The sequence below is a fragment of the Mandrillus leucophaeus genome, unplaced genomic scaffold, assembly GCF_000951045.1.
Source record: "Mandrillus leucophaeus isolate KB7577 unplaced genomic scaffold, Mleu.le_1.0 Scaffold247, whole genome shotgun sequence".
Taxonomy (NCBI): Eukaryota; Metazoa; Chordata; class Mammalia; order Primates; family Cercopithecidae; genus Mandrillus; species Mandrillus leucophaeus.
Window position 1 is genome coordinate 468,636 of NW_012102554.1, and position 21,993 is coordinate 490,628.

A 21,993-nucleotide genomic window follows, 5' to 3' on the forward strand; every position below is an offset into this window, starting at 1 on the left:
GAATAGGAACATTATTGGAGTCTAGATGTGTCAGTGTTACTCTAGAAAAATAACTTGTTAGTATGCTGTATGAGTATATACTGTGACAAGAAGCACTTAATACAAGCTAACACACTATTAAGTTCAGGGGGAAAATTAATTATTGAAATAACTAGGAAAGAGGGGAGTAAATTTCAGAAAAATCCAGACTTAAAATTCAGGTTTTCTATAAATTAAAACTTGTATCTTCTTCATTTTAATTTTGATTATGATGATAGACACTATTGATTGTCTCCTCCATGCCAGGAGTGTTGCTGTACACATTACATTTTTACAAAACCTCTATGTGGTTGTAATGTTAACTTCATGTTACAAATGAGGAACCAAGACCCAGAGAAGCTAAATAACTTGGCCAAGGCTGAGTTGGGATATGGTAGTTCTTGATGCCCAGAGAGGCCCACCCATTTCCTGTGTAAATGTCATTTAGTGGGTTCTTATTATGTTCTTTATGGCTATTTTTCAGTGTTAGCTGCTCTTTCTTAGCATTACAGTTATTGATAAAAATCTCAGAGTTTAAAAGGACTCTTGAGATGATCAGCATCAACCTCAGCATCTTCACAAACTATTTAGATGCTTTAGGAAATCAACATGCTGCACAACAGTTTCTAATTACCCAATTTATAATCATTTTCCCCCACGTTTTAATGGAAACCTAATAATAATGGCTAAAATGTGTTAAGTCTCTCGCTCTTGTTAGGCACTCCCCTAAGCGTCTTTCATGTATTATCACAATACATGAAATACACAAAAGGATGTGTTACCCCCTTTTTACATGGAGGTGACTGAAGCTCAAAGACAGTTAAGTAACTAGTTGCTATATGATGGAGCTGAAATTAGAATCCAGCCAGCTTACTCTCTTTTATTTTATTTTATTCTATTTTATTCTATTTATGTATTTTTCTTTTTTGAGGCAGAGTTTCGCTCTTGTTCCCCAGGCTGGAGTACAATGACATGATCTCAGCTCACTGCAACCTCTGCCTCCCAGGCTCCAGCGATTCTTCTGCCTCAGCCTCCTGAGTAGCTGAGATTACAGGCACACGACACAGTGCCTGGCTAATTTTTGTATTTTTAGTAGAGAAGGGGTTTCACCATGTTGGCTAGGCTGGTCTCAAACTCCTGACCTCAAGTGATCTGCCTGCTTTGGCCTCCCAAAGTGCTAGGATTACAGGCATGAGCCACCGCGCCCAGCCATCTCTTAGCTGTTATATTTTGCAACCTCCCAGAAGTGATTGGTGAATCCCAGGCTCTCATGATTTTAAATCAGACATTTTGTATTTGATTGTGTAGTAGTAGGTAACCAAATACAAAAGAAAAATTTCTTTTCACATGGCAGTGGAAAAACTGGCCTAAACAAATCTTTTGCTAATAGTGACCTCTAAGTAGAATGATAGGCTCTAAACTGGTAGGGGCAGTTCAGTTGACTGTTTTCGTACAAAGAATGTGACTTTTGTTCAAGGGAATGCTATATTAGTTGTGAGTAGTTGGGGTTTTACAAATACAGAGTGTGCCAGATGTTGTTCATCTTTGGCACTTCTGTTTTAAGGAAATATAGGCTTGCCTCTTGGGGTAGGAAATGAATACTTCCCCCTTCGCTATTGTGTACAGTTTTCTTCATATGCTACATATAAAGTTTCCTTTTTAACTTTGCAGCCTCCTGGGATATTCACTGTAGAGAATTCCCAGCCCAAAGTTAAATGGGTTAAGCTGGGGCCAGGCATGGTGGCTTATGCCTATAATCCCAGCATTTTTGGAGGCCAAGGCCCGAGGATCACTTGAGGCCAGGAGTTCAAAACCAGCCTGGGAAACATAGTGAAACACTTCTCTACAAAAAAAAAAATTAATTAGCTGGGTGCAGTGCACACACCTGTAGTCTAGCTACTCAGGAGACCAGGGCAGGGGAATTGCTTGAGCCCAGGAAATCAAGGCTGCGGTGAGCTATGCTCATACCACTGTACTCCAGCCTAGCCAACAGAGCAAGACCCTGTCTCTGAAAAACAAATGGGTTACACTGCATCTTTTATTGTATGGTGTCATTTATGGACCAGGAAAATATAATCCCAGCACTTCGGGAGGCCAAGGCCAGAGAATCACTTGAGGCCACCTCTGCATCCATAGGTTTCTCATCTGTGGATTCAGCCAACCACAGATAGAAAAAAAACTTTATAATGGGTGATTCAGTCTGTACTGAACATGTATAGACTTAAGTTTTTTTTGTTATTATTCCCTGAACAATACAGTATAACTATTTACATAGCATTTTCATAGTATTAGGTATTATGCATAATAATGTAGAGATGATTTAAAGTAAATAAGAGGATGTATGTAGGTTATATGCAAATACTACACCATTTTATTTAAAGGACTTGAGCATCTGTGGATTTTTGTATCCTCAGGGATTCTGGAACCAATCCCACTGATACTGAGGAATGATTGTGCTGTGATTGTTTAATTCCCATTTTTACAGCTTTCAAAAGTATACATCAGCTTCTTCATGTGTTCCTAATAATGAGCTCCTCAGAAAATCCGGAATCTGATGCATTTTTTGTGTAAGCCTGGAATGCTGCGTTTATCACTTTGTTTTACAGTAAATAAGATGAACAAGTTTTATATTTTACATATAAGTAAAATTAACACATCAAGTGAGATTGGTTACATATGAAATACTCATGTTTTCGTTTATATTGATAAATTCTAAGAAAGAAATATACTTTCTCTGTCAGGTTATTTCCTGGAAATATAAACATTCAAGGACAAATTTTACAATAATTAATGCTGTAGTTGTGGTTATAGCAACATAATGTTAAAAGTAAATGTGTCTAATACTGAATGACATTGCATTTGTCAGTGCCCATATTTAATATTTTAAAAATCGATAGGATAGCAAGCATGGCATTAGCTCTCAGTTTTTAAAATATGGTTTTAAGCCTAATTCTCAATGTGATGCAGACACTAAATGTGACTCTGCTAAAGAGTCATATTATCAACATGACCTATTACACTAAGTGCCCCTCTACAAATGAAACTCTGAAGTACCTAGTATAGTACCTGGCACAGAACAGCTTCTTTTTTTTTTATTTTGAGACGGGGTTTCTCTCTTGTTGCCCAGGCTGGAGTGCAATAGTGCCATCTTGGCTCACTGCAACCTCCATCTCCTGGGTTCAAGTGATTCTCCTGCCTCAGCCTCCTTAGTAGCTGGGATTACAGGCACCTGCCACCAGGCCCAGTTAATTTTTTTGTATTTTTAGTAGAGAAGAGGTTTCGCCATGTTGGCCAGGCTCCTCTCAAACTCCTGACCTCAGGTGATCCGCCCACCTTGGCTTCCCAAAGTGCTGGGATTACAGGCCTGAGCCACCACGTCCGGCAGAACAGTTTCTTAAGAAATTTTCATTCCTAGGCCTGGTGCGGTGGCTCACGCCTGTAATCCTAGCACTTTGGGAGGCCGAGGCGAGCAGATCACGAGGTCAGGAGATCGAGACCATCCTGGCTAACATGGTGAAACCCCGTCTTTACTAAAAATGCAAAAAATTAGCCAGGCGTGGTGGCAGGTGCCTGTAGTCCCAGCTACTTGGGAGGCTGAGGCAGGAGAATGGCGTGAACCCGGGAGGCGAAACTTGCAGTGAGCTGAGATCGCGCCACTGCACTCCAGCCTGGGCGACTAAGCAAGACTCCATCTCAAAAAAAAAAAAAAGTAATTTTCATTCCTTTCCCTCGTACTAGTTCATTGTTTTCTTTCTTGTATTAGTTTATTTGCTGTCATCTTCCCAAATTTATGGGGTATGTATTTTCAGAATGTATCACTTTTTTAGGAGAACCTATTTTTTGCTGGGACTAGTTAAAAGGAATGAGGCCCTCATTACTGTATTTTGCTGCTTACTCCCAAATATTGGAAAACCAGAAAGACACTAGGGGAAAAGTTATTCTGTTCATTTGAAGTCTTAATTTCTTTCCAGTATAATATGCTGATGAAATGTATTGTTTTCCATTTGCAGATCCCTTGCAAGCAAAAAAAGTCAGAAAGGTGCCTCCTGGTTTGCCTTCTTCTGTAAGTACCTATCTTTTTTTAACTTGTTGGTAAACAAACTGATTTCAAGTGTTCAGTATTTCCTTGCTACATGGGTACATTCGGTTGATGCCAGTGGGCATACTTTACATAGTAATTGTTCAGTGCTTAACAAAATCATTGATTGAGGTAAATCCACATTTAATGTTTGGTTTTTAGATTTCTCTGGAATGATTTGTAGCTTACTCATATGCTCTTACTCCTTGTCCCTGTCATTTGAATTCCCCTCTTGGGAAGAGGACTAGGCCAGTAGCTGTCAAAGATGATCTCCTATACAGGTCTTTTGATGTTTAATTAGTCATTATGTTGCTGAACAGGAGGACAGACAGAGATTAATAGCTGAAAATCTTAGAAATTTACATTTGTAATAATCCCAATGGAGCTAAAGACATTAAGATTCGGAGTACATGTTTGGCTCAGCTTGCCTCAGTAGGACTGAGGTTATTAATATGCATAAATCACAAAGTCAGATGTTCATTGTGAAGCCCTTGTGGGTTTTAAAGCCTTCATTAAGCCTTTCCTAACTTCAGCCTAGCATCAGGAAAGCTTTCAGGCAACTAGTTTGTTGATCCCTCTTTGCTCAAAAATGTATCCTTTGAGAATAAAGGGCTTTGATGAAGAAGGTTGGAAAGGTTTGGTGGAACAATCATTAATGGCCGTGATAATCTAATACTGTAGGGGCAATTGTGCTATTAAATATACTTTATTCTTTAAAGAAGTAAAAGTACTTGTAAATGAACCTGCACCATAAATCTACCTACAATTTTTAAATCTCTGGTGCAAGAAAGGAAGTGTTTTTTTCTTCTCCCTTTGCTTAGAACAAATGGGGCATGAGGCTGTTGGATTGAGGCCCCAGTGCCTTGTAGGGTACATCTTTTTGTTGTGTAAATGGATGTTGGGCTTTTATTTGGCAGTACTTAACACATGGGCGCAGGTGCTGCCGGATGAGTCAGCTCATCGAAGTATAGACTGAATGGAATATCCGGCTTGGCAAGTAGTAATCTAGAAGGAGCAGCATGGGTCTGAGCTTTTTATTTTTTATTAAGGCTAAAGTAGAGATACCATCTTTTCGGTTGTTTGCCTTCCTCCTTTTCTGTGTTCTTCCCCCGCCTTCTCTACCGTGTGATACATGAAAAGTCGAATTTGAAATCCTCTTTGTAACTCAGTTCCAGATGGATCTGAGTTTTATGCAGCCTAGGGCAGCTGTGCTCTGAACCTGCAGCCTACCTGGAAGGTTGGCTTGCAGCTGCAGGCATTCTTAAAAAGCTTTTGCTTGCATAAGCACTTGGGCCCACTAGAGGCTGAATAGCTGCTTGATAAACAAAATGAACACAATGCCTCAAATCATTATTCCCGAAGACAGGAATTTTTTTCAGCAGCGGCTAAAAATAGTTGGGCAATTTACATTTTAACAGTTGTGTGCTATGCAGGGGTAGGTGATTCAACAGTATAACAGATGATTTCTGTTAAATTAACAGAAAATCATATTAAAACTGACAGTACTGCTAAAACATGTAATAGTGCAATTTTCTTATAATTTATTACTATAATTCAATGAAAGTAATAAAAGTTAAATTGCACATTAATATTTAGTAGAACTATACAGGTTAAAAAAACAGATTAGTGAATGAAAAATTCATCTCATTTCTTAACCTGACATTAAGAAACAGTGTATTTTCAGTGTTCCATAGTCCTTTGATTTTTAAAGCAAAATGGACAGAACAGCCTGGAAAGAGAGTAGACACTGGAGGTCACTAGCATTTCTTACATTTGTAATCATAACAACATTCATTACTTGGAGGTAATGAATAGTTACCTCTGTAACTGTGCATTCTTTATAGATAGTTCTCTGTATTGTCTCAGGTATCTGTAACAAGTCACTGAATTCTGATGAAACCTTGATTTCTTTGAGAACCATTAGGAAATTTTGCAAGCCAAGCCTACTTATATATTGTATTTTACTAGCTATATTAGTGTACATTAAATGTTATTAAGGACGTATAAATAATTCATTTTAATTAATTGAAAATATGTTTTAGATAAAATGCTATGTTGAAACCTCAGGGCCTTTTTGTTTTATTTTGTTTTTTTGAGGCAGGATCTCACTCTGTCACTGTCACACAGGCTGGAGAGCAGTGACACAATCACTGCAAACTGCAGCCTTGACCTCCGTGGCTCAAGCGACCCTCCCACCTCATTCTCCCACGTAGCTGGGACTGCAGGGACTGGCCACCATGGCTGGCTTTTTTTTTTTTTTTTTTTTTGGTAGAGATGAGGAGGTCTCTCTCCAGTCCAAGGTGGTCTCGAACTCCTGGGCTCTGTGCTCCTCTTGCCACAGCCTCTCAAGTGCTGGGATTGTAGGTGTGAGCCACCACACCTGGCTGAAATCTCAAGTATTTAAAAAAGAAAACAACAAAACCTTAAAGACAGATACTTTTCCCACTTCTAGGATTAACTGTGAAAGATTTTAAAAGAAGGTATTTTAATAAATAATGACAAAATAAGTCCTAAGAACACTTAAGATTATACTGTTTACCTTCTCCGGATCTAAAATGGAATTTTAAGTTGTGATTTCCTGTTTCAGAGCATTTATTGAAAAATACGCAAACTATAAACTTTTGACATGGAAACTGTAAGAAAAATTGAGTATAAAAATGAAAATTGACTATGTATATTTTATTTTATGATGATTTGACTATTATACTTTCCAAACCATATTGGGAATTTGGCAGTAACATTCAGGATTTCATCAGTTTGCTGCTTGTTCATTCTATCTTTAATCTGTAAAATATGTGTTACTTTTTCTAAAACAGTGAAAGGACTAGGTTGGTATTGCTGATACTGATACAAAAAATAATAGGCAGAGTTACTTAGCATGCAGAGCATTGATAATCTGTATAATTTGATCATGGAGCATTGATGAGAGACTTTTTTTTTTTTTGTAAACTGATTTATATTTAGGTATCATAAGTACATACCTCAGCTTCTCTTTTCCTCTCTCCAGAACAACTGAATAGTAACTTTTGCTTGTGGATGAAGGTCTAACTAGGGCGTATTAAATATCATTAGAGCAGTATAGGCAGTAACATTAAGTGAATGGTTCACCCAAATCTGCCCAGCTCAGTCACTGATTGGCTGTATAGCCTTAGACTAGTCAGCCCTTAGGATGTCTGGAGTGGGAAATTTGAAGTTCCTTTCAGGTCTAAAATGCTACATACTTACAGTTTTAAAACTGATATGCTCAATAAATAACCAAAAAAAAAATAGTGAGCATAGTTTTCTTCCTCCTAATGAAGAAGTGATGTTTTTTAAGCACATGAGATTCCCCACTTGCTTCTCTAGACAGATTTAAAGATTGGGAAAAGTGGAATTTTGTAGCAGCAACAGTAGAATAATGCTTGGACATTGAGAATTCAAACATATACAAACACCATAATTGTCTTCAGGGACTTCACTATCTTATACGAGAAACAGGCATTCAGGAAATTAATTATATTGCAGTGAAGCAAGTAAGGGTGTGTACCAAGTGCTCTGGTGACATAGGGTAGGTAGAACTAACCCTACTATAGTGGCTTCAGGAGGAGTTGACCTTTAAGTTGTGTCTGGAAAGATGCGTAGCAGCTCATCTGTTAGAGAAGGAGAGAATGAACCAGACAGGTAAAATGCATAGAGGTGTGAAAAAATAAACACATGTTGAGGTCACATCTAAAAGTACAATGTTACTAGATTCTATACAAGTTGCAACCTTTGTAATTTTCCTGTAGCAAACCCACTCTTCTACTCCAGAGATAGACTGAGTTGGGGAACACATGAAATCAGTACAGATATGAGAAGAGATAAGTTGTCATAGCAGTCTACCCTGGATAAACACCTCAACTATTCTGGCCAAGAGATAATGGAAGGCATTTATAATTGTTAAAGTTTTATCTGGGAGTTTCCAAAGGCATGGGTGGTACTTTGGCTTTGCAGGGTGTTTTCCTTCCCTTTTAGGGTTCTTAAACCTCCCCTCCCATTCTCTAACTGCCAACCCTTGTCTTTGTTCTTTGCATGTACATCAGCTGTTTTTCATCTGTATCAGATCTTTACTAAGATACAAAGTTCAAGGGAATTTTGAATCTCTGGGTGGGGATTTGGGGCAGGATTTTTTCCTGGTAATTTGTGGGGGGGAAAAAAAAAGGAAACATTTGTAATGTATTTGTTAGCATCCTTTACAGCCTCAGTGTCACTGTGTTAGTGGTGCAACACTTCATGTGTGAGGAACTTTGTTAACCATTACCCATATCCTAATCTTCAACCTTTTGCCAAACAACTCTATAACTAATATTCCCTACTTACAAGTAAGAAAATTAAGACTCAAAAACATAAATTAACTTGCCAAAAATCACACATAGGGCCAAGATTACAACCTAACTTAATATCAAACACCATTTTATTTTTGAGTGTTAAAATCTGATTATTTAATACCTTGGTTTATTCAGAAAATATCTTGCTTAGTATATTAAATTAAAACAAATTTATTCTGTCAAGTATGTTTTTACTGATCAAATTTATTTTCATTTGGCTTTGTTGTTTAAGGACCTACAGTAGTAGAAAACCACAGACTTCCCAATGAAGCATATAATGGATTTTATTTATCTGCCCTCAGCTTTTTTTTTTTTTTTTTTGAGATGGAGTCTTGCTCTGTCACCCAGGCTGTAGTGCAGTGGCATGATCTCAGCTCACTGCAAGCTGCGCCTCCCAGATTCACGCCATTCTCCTGCCTCAGCCTCCCGAGTAGCTGGGACTACGGGCGCCCGCCACCACACCCGGCTAATTTTTTGTATTTTTAGTAGAGATGTGAGATAGCCAGGATGATCTCGATCTCCTGACCTCGTGATCCACCCGCCTCAGCCTCCCGAAGTGCTGGGATTACAGGCGTGAGCCACTGCGCGCAGCCTGCCCTTAGCTTTTTATTTTATAACCTTGGAGAAGTTGCTTTTGTGAACCTCCGATTTCTATTTGTAAAAGGGGATGATAATTCCTATCGTAGATGTTATTGTGAGAGTATTATGTACCTACTATATGTGTGGTGTATCCTAGATATTCAGTACATGTTTCTTCATTATTATAGCTAGTTCATACCACTACAGCCTGAAATTTAAAGAAGTTTAACATTTCATTTTTACCAAATTTGGATGAAAAGCAAACAAAAAAATTTGAAGATATAAAAAAGGATAAGTCTTACAGTGAAATAAAAAGTTTTCACATTACCTCCACCTGTGTATATAATGTATGTGCCTGGCACTTAATGACCGCATGGTAAATTGTAGCAGCTCCTATTGTTGTTTAGAAAGCATTCACTTGCAGGAAAACAATCTACGAAAGGAAGGAAAACTTGTTGAATCAAATCCGGCTGCCCCTAGAATTCATTCTAATTATTTTTGTTTTCTGAACTCTCAGGAGTCAGCGCTTTTTTTTTTTTTCCTTTTTTAAATCACTGATTGAACATCTTTATGGCCCTCTGAAGCATTTCTTAGGTGGAGAAAAGTTTCTTTGCTCTTTATTCTTTATTTCTTAAGTTGGTGTTAGTATTTCCAAACATAGCTCATTTTTTTTATATGCTACAGTAGATAATAGAATTCTGAAGAAGCAAGATATATCAGAACAAGTCTTTCCAAAATGTAAGTAAATACCTAGAGAGATTTGAAATGCCTTCCTAGACCCAAATACCTAAAGTTATGTTCTTGTTCTATAGCATTTGAAAATACCCTTTTCGTATCAAATATTAACTCTGCATAAAAACGACATGTCTTACAAGTTTTGAATATAACTTGTTTGCAGTCCCATAAATAGCCTGATGAATGATTATTTGTTTCTTAATCAAGTGTCATGCTATCTTTTGTACATTGTTTTAAAGTGTGTATGTATATATTCCCACAAAAGCTGTTACCATCATTTCTTGGTTAAACTCTCAAAGTGTAATTTACTCCATCAAGAAAAATATTTTGTCAGGGCACAGTGGCTGTAATCCCAAGACAGGAGGATCACTTGAGCCCAGAAGTTCAACCTAGTGAGACCCTGTTACTGCAAAAAAATTAGCCAGATGTGATTGGCACCCCCTGTGGTTCTATCTACTTCGGAGGCTAAAGTGGGAGGATCACTTGAGCCCACCATGTTCACTCCACTGCACTCCAGCCTGGGTGACAGAGGAAGGCTCTGCCTGCAGATAAAAATTTGCTAACTCTTCTCCATCTATCAATAAAGTCAGAACTTTATTGTTTCTGACATGAATCAAAGCAGCTTAGACTCTACTTTTTCTTGGTTTGATGCAGACAGGTACAAAGCTCAGTGGCCCTTGAATTAGTCATTGACTGTAATTTAGAAAGTGATGGGGCCAGGCATAGTGGCTCACATAATCCCAGCACTTTGGGAGGCCAAGGTGGGAGTATCCCTTGAATCTAGGAGTTTGAGACCAGCCTAGGCCACATAGTGAGACCTTGTCTACACACACACACACACACACACACACAAAATATATTTTAAAAATTGTCCAGGTATGGTGGCATGTGCCTGTAGTCTCAGCTACTTGGGAGGCTAAGGCAGGAGCGTCTCTTGACCCTGAAAGAGTTCAAGGCTGCAGTGAGCTGTGATTTCACCACTATACTCCAGCCTGGGTGACGGAGCCAAGACTCTGTCTCAAAAAAAAAAAAAAAGTAAGAAAGTGATGCCTTTCTTTCTCCTAAAGTTTTTATGGAATTTCATTTTGTTGGGAATGGCTCTTTTAAAAAAATGTGAATTTTTAGTCATTTGTTGTAGTAAACTTGAAAATGTAGGGATACCTTTTGAGACAATTGGAAATATCCTGAGGTATTCCCAAACCATAAAGACTACTAGACCATGTCTAATAATCTAGCATGCTCCTGTACATACTAAGTAGAATAAGAATATTCAAAAGAAAAAAAATACTAAATCCTGAGGGTGTCTAAATTGAAGATTTTTTTTTTAATTGGAAAGAGATGACAAACAGAACAGATGGGTGGAAATGAATACTTACAAAACTGTGGTTTAAGAGCTTGCTAGCCATCTGAACCAGTAAGAAAAAGGTCAAGAGTCAGAACTATAGAGAAACTGATAGCTCCAATTTAGCCATGAAAATAGTAAGATGAGCAGCAAGGAAAATACTCTGTGAGTAGAGTCCTATGGAAGTCACTAGGAAGTCAAGATAACAGAGTGTGTTTATAGGCAATTATCTGGCCCGGTCAGGTGCAGTGGCTCACACCTATAATCCCAAAACTTTAGGAGGCGGAGGCGGGCAGATCACTTGAGCCCAGGAGTTCGAGATCTGCCTAGCCAACATAATGGAACCCCACCTCTATAAAGAAATACAAAGATTAGCTGGCATAGTGGTGTGTGCCTATAGTCCCAGCTACTCTGAGAGAGAATTGCTTGAACCCTTAGAGGTTGAGATTGCAGTGAGCCGGGATCACACTACTGCACTCCAGCCTGGTTGACAGAGTGAGACCCTGTCTTAAAAAAAATAAAAATAAACAATGATCTAAGGCCCTTAAGACTAGGAAGAAATCTACTGATTCTGGAATAAATAGTATTTACATGAAGTACCAGCTTTTGCTGAACTTTATGAGTAAACCCTCCAGATCTTGAACATGAATTAGAATAGATATTTGCTTAGTTCTTTGGGCAAACAGCGTAGAGAACACACAACAACTGTACGTACTTAAGAGTTTCTTATTTCAGACTGCTAGATAAGGTATCTCTATTTGAAGGCTACTGTGATACAAAATTTCCAAAGTGGCTTATTCATTCTCTGACCTTATGGGTCAGACTTGCAGAAAAACCTTTGTATGTTCAGTATGTAAATGGATTATCCAATAATCCATTCCAAACTTATATTCAGTTTAGTCATAAGTGATTTTTTTCATACATTAATAAGAAGTAGCCACTGTTTATGCTGACAGTAACCACTGTTTAGAACAGTGTCAGAATAGCCTTTAAATGTGTAGTTCTCAGATGCTGATTTTTGTGAGAAGTCAGTAATGTCTTTGATGTAATTTCAAACCAAAAAGCAGAAGGAAAAGTAACCAGTGAGTGAGTCCTATGGATCCAATTGTTTGTACTGATATGGCTGTATACAGTGATACTTGTTATTTGTTATTTTCTGACTTCTCTATTCCTTTTAAAAGAAGAACATGGCTACGTTTCATTTACAGGTAGCTTTTAAGGTTTATTGAACTCTTTGGCTGCTGATAAGATCTTTGAGACTTCACAAACCAGATCTAGGATAAAGCCCTGTGTGTGTGTGCGTGTGTGTGCGTGTGTGTGTGTGTATAACTCATATGGTTTTTAAAGGATATATGGTTGAATTATGTAAATGCTTTTAGAGTTTAAGGCCACTCACCGGGTGTTCAGCATTAGTAGAACCGTGACTTTTTTTTAAATTTTTACCTAATATGATTAAGGATTTTTTTTCAAGTATTAAAAAGAAGGATTAGATTAAGAAATTCACATTTTTATCACCAGGGATGCTTGGGGCTCTAGATTTCTAAGTTAGGAAAGGCATTTACATTCTAAGTAATTTGCTTACATGAAATTTACTTTCACTAATACTCCCTTTGTAATGATTTTGCTTTGAAAAGTTATTTGTTTTACTTATATCTTATTTCAAGGACTGTAATGTATGCTGTATAGCTACATTGTTGTTAAACTTCTAAGCATTTTAAAAACATTGCTAGTCTCAGGATGGTTTCTAATTGTTATGTTTATATTTATTGAATCGACTTCAAAGACATTTTAAAGTACTGACCATTCAAAGGTTTTCTCTTTTTATTATGTATAATTTTTTAATACCTAATCCAGTATCTGTAATGTGCCAATATTTTATCAGTTTCCAAAAATAATTGGTTCTAGGAATTATGTTTTATGCTAAATTTGTTAGAACCAACTTATATCTTAGCCTGAATTTCTACTTTTCCTCAATGCACTAGACCAGGGGTCAGCAAACTTTCTATAAAGGGGGTATGTTATAGATATATTTGGTTTTGTGGGCCAGTTGTCTCTGATGTGCTACTAAGCTTTGCTGTTGTAGCACAAGAGCAGCCACAAATGATACATAATACATGGGCGTAGCTGTATTACAGTAAAACTTTATTTATGAAAATAGATGGTGGCCACTTTTGGCCCACAAACCAAAGTTTGCCAACCTGCACTAGATTTAAAGAAAAGGTAAGTGTAGTTCCAGTGAAAAACAGACCTAACGAGTTAAAAATAAAATTAAATACTTCTTAGGCCTGTTCCTTGGTTTTATTAAGATTCACTACCTTATATTCTTTTTTTTCTTTTTTCTTTTTTCTTTTTTTCTGAGACAGAGTCTCGCTCTGTTACCCAGGCTAGAGTGCAGTGGCACGATCTTGGCTCACTGCATCCTCCACCTCCTGGGTTCAAGTAATTTTCCAGCCTCAGCCTCCCAAGTAGCCAGGACTACAGGTGTGCACCACCATGCCTGGCTAATTTTTGTATTTATAGTAGAGAAGGGGTTTCACTATGTTGGCCAGGCTGGTCTTGAACTCCTGACCTAGTGATCTGCCTGCCTCGGCCTCCCAAAGTATTGGGATTACAGGCATAAGCCATCACAACCAGCCTCATTATCTTGCATTCTTTAGTCCTGGGCCAGAGTTTATTGTATTGACAGATACTTTCCAGCACTATTATTTGCCTTACTCTAAAATATTCCTAGGTAGAATAATGGTAGAGCCTCAATTTATACAGTGGGTGCTACAGTGTCATAACTTTTCTCGAATTTAAGTGTCATGTTAGGTAATAATATGCAGGACATCAAAAGCAGCCCATGTATAGAAGTATTAATAAATGCTTATTTGAAACAATTAGATTTAAATTCAAATGGTTTGTATTTAAATAATTTGACTAATATAAACAGTCCTACTAAAATTTTTAACTTAAACTTAGATATACTTGTGCCAATCTCTTATCTTTTTTCCTGTTCCAACTTTCTGATAGAACCTAAAGCTGGGCCATGTGCCCAGCATTTTGAGAGGCCAAGATGGGAGGAGTGCTTGAGCATAGAAGTTCAAGACCAGCCTAGGCAACATAGCAAGACCCTGTCTCTACAGAAAAAAAAGAAAAAAAAAATTGATCGTGGTGGTGTGTGCCTGTGGTACTAGGTACTCAGGAGGCTAAGGTTGGAAGCATGGCTTCAGCCAGTTCAGGCTATAGTGAGCTGTGATCATGCCACTACACTCCAACCTGGGTGACAGAACAAGACCCTGACCCAAAAAACTAAAATCAGAAGAACCTAAAGTTAAAGATAGTTGCTGGCACCTTGGGAATCGGTTCCAACCCAAGTATGACTGTGAAACCAGTTCTTTTGGATCATGCGACGTGTTTCTGATCTAAACATAAAAGCTTAATAGAAAAATTAAGAATATCTTCCATTCCTAGAAAATTCATTTTTTCAATGTTAATCCCTATGAAATCTAAGTAAATTTTATATGGTTCTTAAATAGTTCCCGTTTTTGCTTTTATGAGGCTAGTACTAATAATAAACAATAAATAGGCCAGGTATAGTGGCTCACGCCAGTAATCCCAGTACTTTGGGAGGCCAAGGCAGGTGGATCACTTAAGGTCAGGAGTTCGAGACCAGCCTGACCAACATGGTGAAACCCCGTCTCTACTAAAAACACAAAAATTAGCCGGGCATGGTGGGGCATGCCTGTAATCCCAGCTACTTGGGAGGCTGAGGCGGGAGAATCACTTGAACCCAGGAGGTGGAGGTTGCAGTGAGCCGAGATAAAGATCACACCATTGCACTCTAGCCTAGGCAACAAGAGTGAAACTCCGTCTCAAAAAACAACAAAAATACTAAGTAAGAATGTCTACTTCAAGTTTTCTGACTTGAGCTTGTTAGTTTTTTAAACTGTCAAACTCATCATTATTTGAAATCATGGTTTTCAGTATCTTTTCCAGTAACACAAAAGATATTTTAAAATTTCAGAAATCAGTAACTTAAATGAGAATTAGAAAACTTCTTTGCTACTAGTATGGGCTCCATCTGGTAGACTCCCAGTGAGGAGAATATGAATCCCTTCTGTCAAAATCAGCAAATATATACTAAGTCTTTATTGTGAATGAAGAACTACTTTAGACTTTAGGGATTTAAATATGAATAAAATATGGACCCTGTCTTCAAGATTCTTTTTTTTTTTTTTTTAAGACAGAGTCTTGCTCAGTTGCCCAGGCTGAAGTACAGTGGTGCGATCTTGGCTCACTGCAACCTCCACCTCCCAGGTTCAAGCAGATCTCTGCCTCAGCCTCCCAAGTAGCTGGGATTGCAGGCGTCCGCCACCACACCTCACTAATTTTTTTGTATTTTTAGTAGAGACGGGGTTTTACCATCTTGGCCAGGCTGGTCTTGAACTCCTGACCTCGTGATCCACCCACCTCAGCCTCCCAAAACGGTAGGATTACAGTCATGAGCCACCGCACATGGCCAGAATTCTTATAGTCAAAAGATAACCTTGATCTTTGGAAAAACATCCTGTTTTTTTTTTTGTTTTTTGTTTTGTTTTGTTTTGAGACAGAGTCTCACTCTGTCACCCAGGCTGGAGTGTGATGGCATAATCTTGGCTCACTGCAACCTCCACCTCCTGGGCTCAAGTGATCCTCCCACCTCAGCCTCCCAAGTAGCTGGAACTACAGGCGAGTGCCACCACAACTGACTAATTTTTGTATTTTTTGTAGAAACAGGGTTTTACCTTGTTGCCCAGGGAGGTCTCAAACTCCTGGACTCAAGCGATCCACTCACCTTGGCCTCCCAAAGTGCTGGGATTACATGTGTGAGCCACTGTGCCCAGCCTGGAAAGAAAGAACTTAAAAAATTTTTTTTGTTGTTTTGAAACAGGGATTCAGTCTGTGGCCCAGGCTGGAGTACAGTGGTGCCATCATAGCTCACTGTGGCCTCAAACTACTGGGCTCAAGCAGAGAGGCAATCCTCCCACCTCAGCCTCCTGAGTAACTGAAACTACAGGCACATGCCACTACACCCGGCTACATTTTCTATTTTTTGTAGAGAAGAGGTTTTGCTGTGTTGCCAGGGTTGGTCTCAAACTCCTGGCCTCAAGTGATCCTCCATCTTGGCCTCCCAAAGTGCTGGGATTATAGGCGTGAGTCACTGTGTCCAGCCCAAAATGTTTTTTGTTGCATAATTGTTGTTCTCCAGACACATGATGTAGTACTTAGGAAATACTTTTTGAATTAAAGGGATAAAAATAAGGACTACAAGGCCATTATTTTATGTATCTATAATAGGAAAACATCACCTGTTAATGACTTCCTGCTCTAAGCTGTACTTTTTAACTTCTCCTCTGATTGTTCAAACCTTCAATAAGTTAACTGGCTTTCTTTGTAAAAGAAACTGAATTATTTGTCCCATTTCTCCCCTCAATTATGCAGTTAATTCCTAGTTGTCAAAATAGGAGTATTTTACCAAAACCAAAACAAAAAGCAGGAAAATTACAGGTAATTCAGCCATCAGCATTAATTCTACATTGTTTTAGGAGGACCTAATTAAAAATATTAGGGCCATGGTCCTCACGTGAAAGAAAAGTATGGAAAACAACAATACAGGAATTCTTTTTCTAAAGGAAGTAAGTTAGGGTGTCATTGACATAAATTTAAAACAGAGACAGTCTTATATAATATTTATCTTACTACAATTCTCTTCAAGAATTTAACCGTTTGTGGTCACCTATGTTGCTATCATCTTTGTCTAAACCACCTTTACCTCTTTCTTAAATTATGGCAACAGCTTTACAACTGGTCTCCCAGTTTTATTTTGTTTTTGTTTTTATTTTTTTAACACAGGAGCATCTTTTTAAAATCTAGGTCAGGTCATATACTCCTCTGCTTAAAATCCTCCAGACGCTTCCCTTATTGTAAAACCAACATCTTTAAAATGGCTTACAAGACACCTGCCACCTCTCAGACTTCGTCTTCTACAACTCTGCCCTTCCCTCACTTCACTCTAGCCATTCTCTCCTTTTTACTGCTTCTTAAAGATGTCAAGCACACTCCTACCTCAGGGCCTTTGCATTTGCAGTTCTCTCTCATGGAACACACTTTCCCTAGTGTCCAAATGACTAGTTTTCTCTTTGATCTCATATCACTCTGTCAATGAAGATCTTTTGTGACCATCCTATATAAAAGCGCAACATACCCCTAGTACCTCCTCATTCTTTTCCTGATGTATTTTTCTCTACAGTATTTTATGCCATCTGATTTGCCCTAATTTGTTTATTCTTTATCTGTATTACCCAGGACCAACATAATGTTTTTTTTTATTTTATCTATGTTGTTTATTGCACCTGCAGCACAGAGGTGCATAACAGATATTTAATAACTATTTGTTGAATAAATGAACAAAGGCAAGTGATTAGCAATATAGCCATAGCTCTTCTTTCTGGACCATGCTCAGCTGACTCAGAGAAGGTATAAGCTACATGCTAGATAATCTGAATTATCTTCAGGAGAAAGATAACTACGTAACGGTATATTTTAACTCACTATATTATAAAACATAACATGCTTAAACTTTGTAAACACTTTTCAGGGAGGAAAAGTGAGAGCTGCAGTTTTTCATCAGAAAAATAAATGTCTTTTCAGCAGCAAAGAACACTGTAGTTATTTCTATTTACATGGACAGTGTGCCCCTTGGTTAGATTGGAATTATTAGATAAGAATTAGATTATTAGCTAGGAATTAGATTAGCGCTAGGAAGTCATGCATTTGTTTTCCGATGTGAGGTCCTAGCATTAGAAGATCGTGTTCTTATATTCATATAATCTTTATTCCCATTTTAACAACAGTAACACAGTTTGAACCTTTTTTATATAACAATCATTTCAGTCTGAAATCACCAGTGTTACAGCAAGGAAGTGTCCTCAAGATCGCGCACCTATAAAGTTACTGTAGTGTTGCCACCCGTTTTTCACCTTTTACTCCCTTACTTTATCCTGTAAACTTTCCATCCTGCATATTCATTACAGCCATATTTGTGTGTCATAGTCCTGTTTACTGCTCTACTAAATTCTCCAGCCAAAAGGAGCAAAGAAACAAGTCATAGATGGGCACTGCATCTTTATTATAGAATAGTACAGGAGCTGCAGCCCACTTACTTAAGATGAGCTCCCATATTGACTCCTTAACTCTGTGTTGCTTGCTAAAATTATAATAAGGCCATCTCTGGAGAGGATTATATATTATTTGAAGGGCATAGCCACAAATGTTTTGTTCTCCAGGTGATGCTATATTAAACATAAAATATCTGACTTGTAGATAAATTGCACATTACTGAGAAATCAAAATAGTTACTGAGTAAATTAAACAATGACAAGGTTAAGTAAGAGTTGTTATCAATCATAGGCTGTCACTGCTTTTCTTTATTTTGTTTTACTATTTTGTTCAAGATAAAGTTGATAGGGCAGGGAGCAGTGGCTCACGCTTCTAATGCCAGCACTTTGGGAGGCTGAGGAGGGAGGATTGCTTGAGCCCAAGAGTTCAAGAACAGGCTGGGCAACAAAGTGAGACCTTGTGTCAATTATACTTTAAAAATAAAAATAGAAAAGAAAGACAATGGTTTTAAATGAACATATTACTAGGCAATGGAGTTATATATAACTAGTCTTTTAGATACTTCATTTGCTGGCATAAATATTATTAGAATACAAAGCTTTTGGACTCTTGTCTTAGAACTGAGAAGTTGTAATTATGTTTTCAGATTCCTTTTTTGGTTCATCCTTTCATTTCATGTGAGGCTTTAGACTTTTAATTACGCCTCTTGCAGATATGATTATAAAAATGCAATTTAAAGCTGGGCATTGTGGCCCATGCCTGTAATCTCAGCACTTTGGGAGGGTGAGGCTGGCAGATCGCTTGAAGCCAGAAGTTCAAGACCAGCCTGGCCAACGTGGCGAAACTCTGTCTCTGTTAAAAATACAAAACTTAGCAGGGTGTGGTAGCGCACACCTGTAATCCTAGCTAGTCTAGAGGCTTAGGCATGAGAATGGCTGGAGCCCGAGAGGTGGAGGTTGCAGTGAGCCAAGATTGCACCAGTGCACTCCAGACTGGGCAACAAAGCAAGACTTTGAGACACACACACACACACACAGACGCGCACACACACACACACACACAATTTAAGATCGGTGTGGACACCTGGTATCATCTATGCCAGTGGATCACAGCTTGAATCTTGAATACAAGAAGATTCAATACACATCAGAAAAACCTAACGAATTCTGTGGATTCTGTAGTTTACTGAAATAAAGTGGTAACTAAACATTAGGTTTCTTTCACTGGAATTATTTCAGCTCAGCATGGCAATGCTTCATTTACCTTTTAATCTGAAGTTCTGAACTGCAGTTACATGGCTTTGCGTTTTCTTTTTTGTTTTTGTTCATTTGTTGTTGTTGTTGTTGTTTTTCTAGAGACAGGGTGTCTCTCTGTCACCCTCGCTAGAGTACAGTGGCACAATCATAGCTCACTGCAGGCATGAACTCCTGGGCTGAAGCAATCCTCCCACCTCAGTCTCCCAGGTAGCTGGGATTACAGGTGCACACCACCCAGCGAATTTTTTGACTTTTGTAGAGATAAGGTTCTTGCCATGTTGCCCGAGCTAGTCTCAAACTCCTGGGCTCAAGGGATCTTCCCACTTTGGCCTCCCAAAGTGGTAGGATTATAGGCATGAGCCACCATACCCCGCCTTGATTTTTCTTTTTAAGAGAGAAAAATGTTTATCATAATGGAATTTAAAAAAAAGTTCTGAGAGACAAAAATCTTTCATAATAGGAATTCAGAGTTTTGGGGTGGAGTGCATAATAAAATGTTTTATTAGTGGTGAAATGGCTAGGAAGTCTTTGGCCTAGTTTAATGCCTGCATTTTACAGAAATGGAAAATTAGGCTCAGGGAGAGTCGACGACCTACTCTAAGCTCTCATGCCTCCTGAGAGGCAGAGCTGAAACCTGGATCCGTATCTCCTGACTCCCAGTTTAGTGCTCTGTCGCATTACATGATATAACTCCACAGTGTTCTGGGACCTGAGTAGTCCATCTTATATTACATAGAATGATAGGGAGAATACTTCTGCCCTACTGCATACACATGTGCTACAGCTACATAGAGCAAGTAGCTTAACAAATTTCTTCCAAGTTTTGTATCTGTTTCCCAGCGTCTGTTTAGGGACACTTGTCATTGTTAGGAATGGTGAAGCATACCAAATACTTGTCAGACAATGCTTGTTTTGCATTGTTCTTTGTTGAAAATGTATAACTGACACCATTTTCCATCTTTTTCCCTGTTGATTTCACTCTTCTTAGATGTGTGTTCAAACTGAAGTATTTTTTGGCTTTTGTTGAGAATGGTCACCAGAATTTAGTAATAAGAAACCATTCTTAAAAGATATATCTTTTCATAAGTTCAAGATCTGTATGATTTCTTCCAGTGAATATAGCAAAAATTAGCTTTGCTTTTTTGCTTTATTATCACAGATGTGAGGCAGGATGTTTTGGTAGACTCAGTATTTATTTAGAGGTAAGAAGTATTAAAAAAATTACTACCACTAGCAAGAATTTTTACTGAAACAAAAATATAGATTGGGGACCAAAAATAACTTAATGTATAAGTTACTTACAGCTTTGGATTGCAGATTCTTGAAATGGTTCTGGGCTAAGATGCAGATGTTACTTCTAGTCTTTTTAAAAATAAATTTTAAATAGAATAGAATATCTTGGTGCTGTTCCATTTCTCATAAATTGAAAGGATCTGGTGTTTTCCAGTTCAGAAGAATAGAAAATCACACAGGCCAAAAGAAGAAACAAAAAAAAGGGTGGCACTTTCTTTAAGAGACAGCTAATTTGACCCAAGACATCAGGTTCACAAAAATTATTTAGCTTTACAGATGATTTTAAACGATAGCTTTGTTTGCCTACAGTTTTGTTTTGTTGTTAGTTTGCCTAACGAGTCAATAGTGCAAAGCCTTATGTCAGTCTTGAAACATCTTCAGAAGTGCTGGTTTCTTGAGGAATTTGAAAACCTGGGGCTCATCCTGATCTTTTTTTTTTTTTTTTTAATGTGTGCATACACACACCATTAGGCAGTCCTGTGATTATAGAGCCATCTGCAGGAAAATTGTCAAGTTGCAACATAGTTAATGATTCTCTTACTGTGTTATTTCAAGTGGTAAATGAGAAGTGACAAACTGCAATTCATGAAGGGAAGGAAAGGGAAAGGACAGCCAAGAGATGCAGGGGCAGCGGGATCCCCCCCTCTTTAATTTTTCAAAGAAAACTGCTTTGTCATTTTGAGTTTGTGATCAAAAGAAACATGCAATTTGCTTCAGATTTTACATATTCTCGGTAATTATATAGTTCTGTCTCATTTGAAGGGTTATCTAATGATTGCCTTTTAGAAGCTTTGTATGATCTGTCAGTTCTATTCATGTTGATATCGGAGGGATACTATTTATTCACCTCAGAAAGAGATTTATTTGCTTTCTTCTCCAGGAGATATGGCTGTTTTTACATATCCTCATTATAGTCATATGGTTGTCAAAAGGAAATTAATTGTTCTTTTACCTTAAAAATGCAGTTTACAGAGGTGATTGTTTCCATTGACTCTATAGGTAGGGGTTTTCTATTTTGTTAATCATTAAGCATTTCTAAAACTCATTTTAGACTTGAGATATTTGTAAAGAAACAGTCATCTGATATCCTGTATCCGAGTCAGATGCTATTTTATGAATTTTACCATGTGTCGTTACACTGTGTTGAGAAATGTATATTTATATGTGTTGATATCCAAATAAGTCGTTTACCAGTACTCAGACTAA

The 21,993-nt window shown here is 38.0% G+C and overlaps 1 protein-coding gene across 5 annotated transcripts in view; it reads left to right on the plus strand.

Annotated features, from left to right (window-relative positions):
* The window catches only part of TCF12 (transcription factor 12), a 377,169-nt gene that overhangs the window by 279,875 nt on the left and 75,301 nt on the right, over window positions 1-21,993 (plus strand). For all 5 annotated transcript variants that reach the window (XM_011983162.1, XM_011983160.1, XM_011983161.1 and 2 more), the window contains one exon: window positions 4,029-4,081. In XM_011983162.1, coding sequence (XP_011838552.1) covers window positions 4,029-4,081 — 53 coding nt within the window. The remainder of the gene's footprint in view (window positions 1-4,028; window positions 4,082-21,993) is intronic.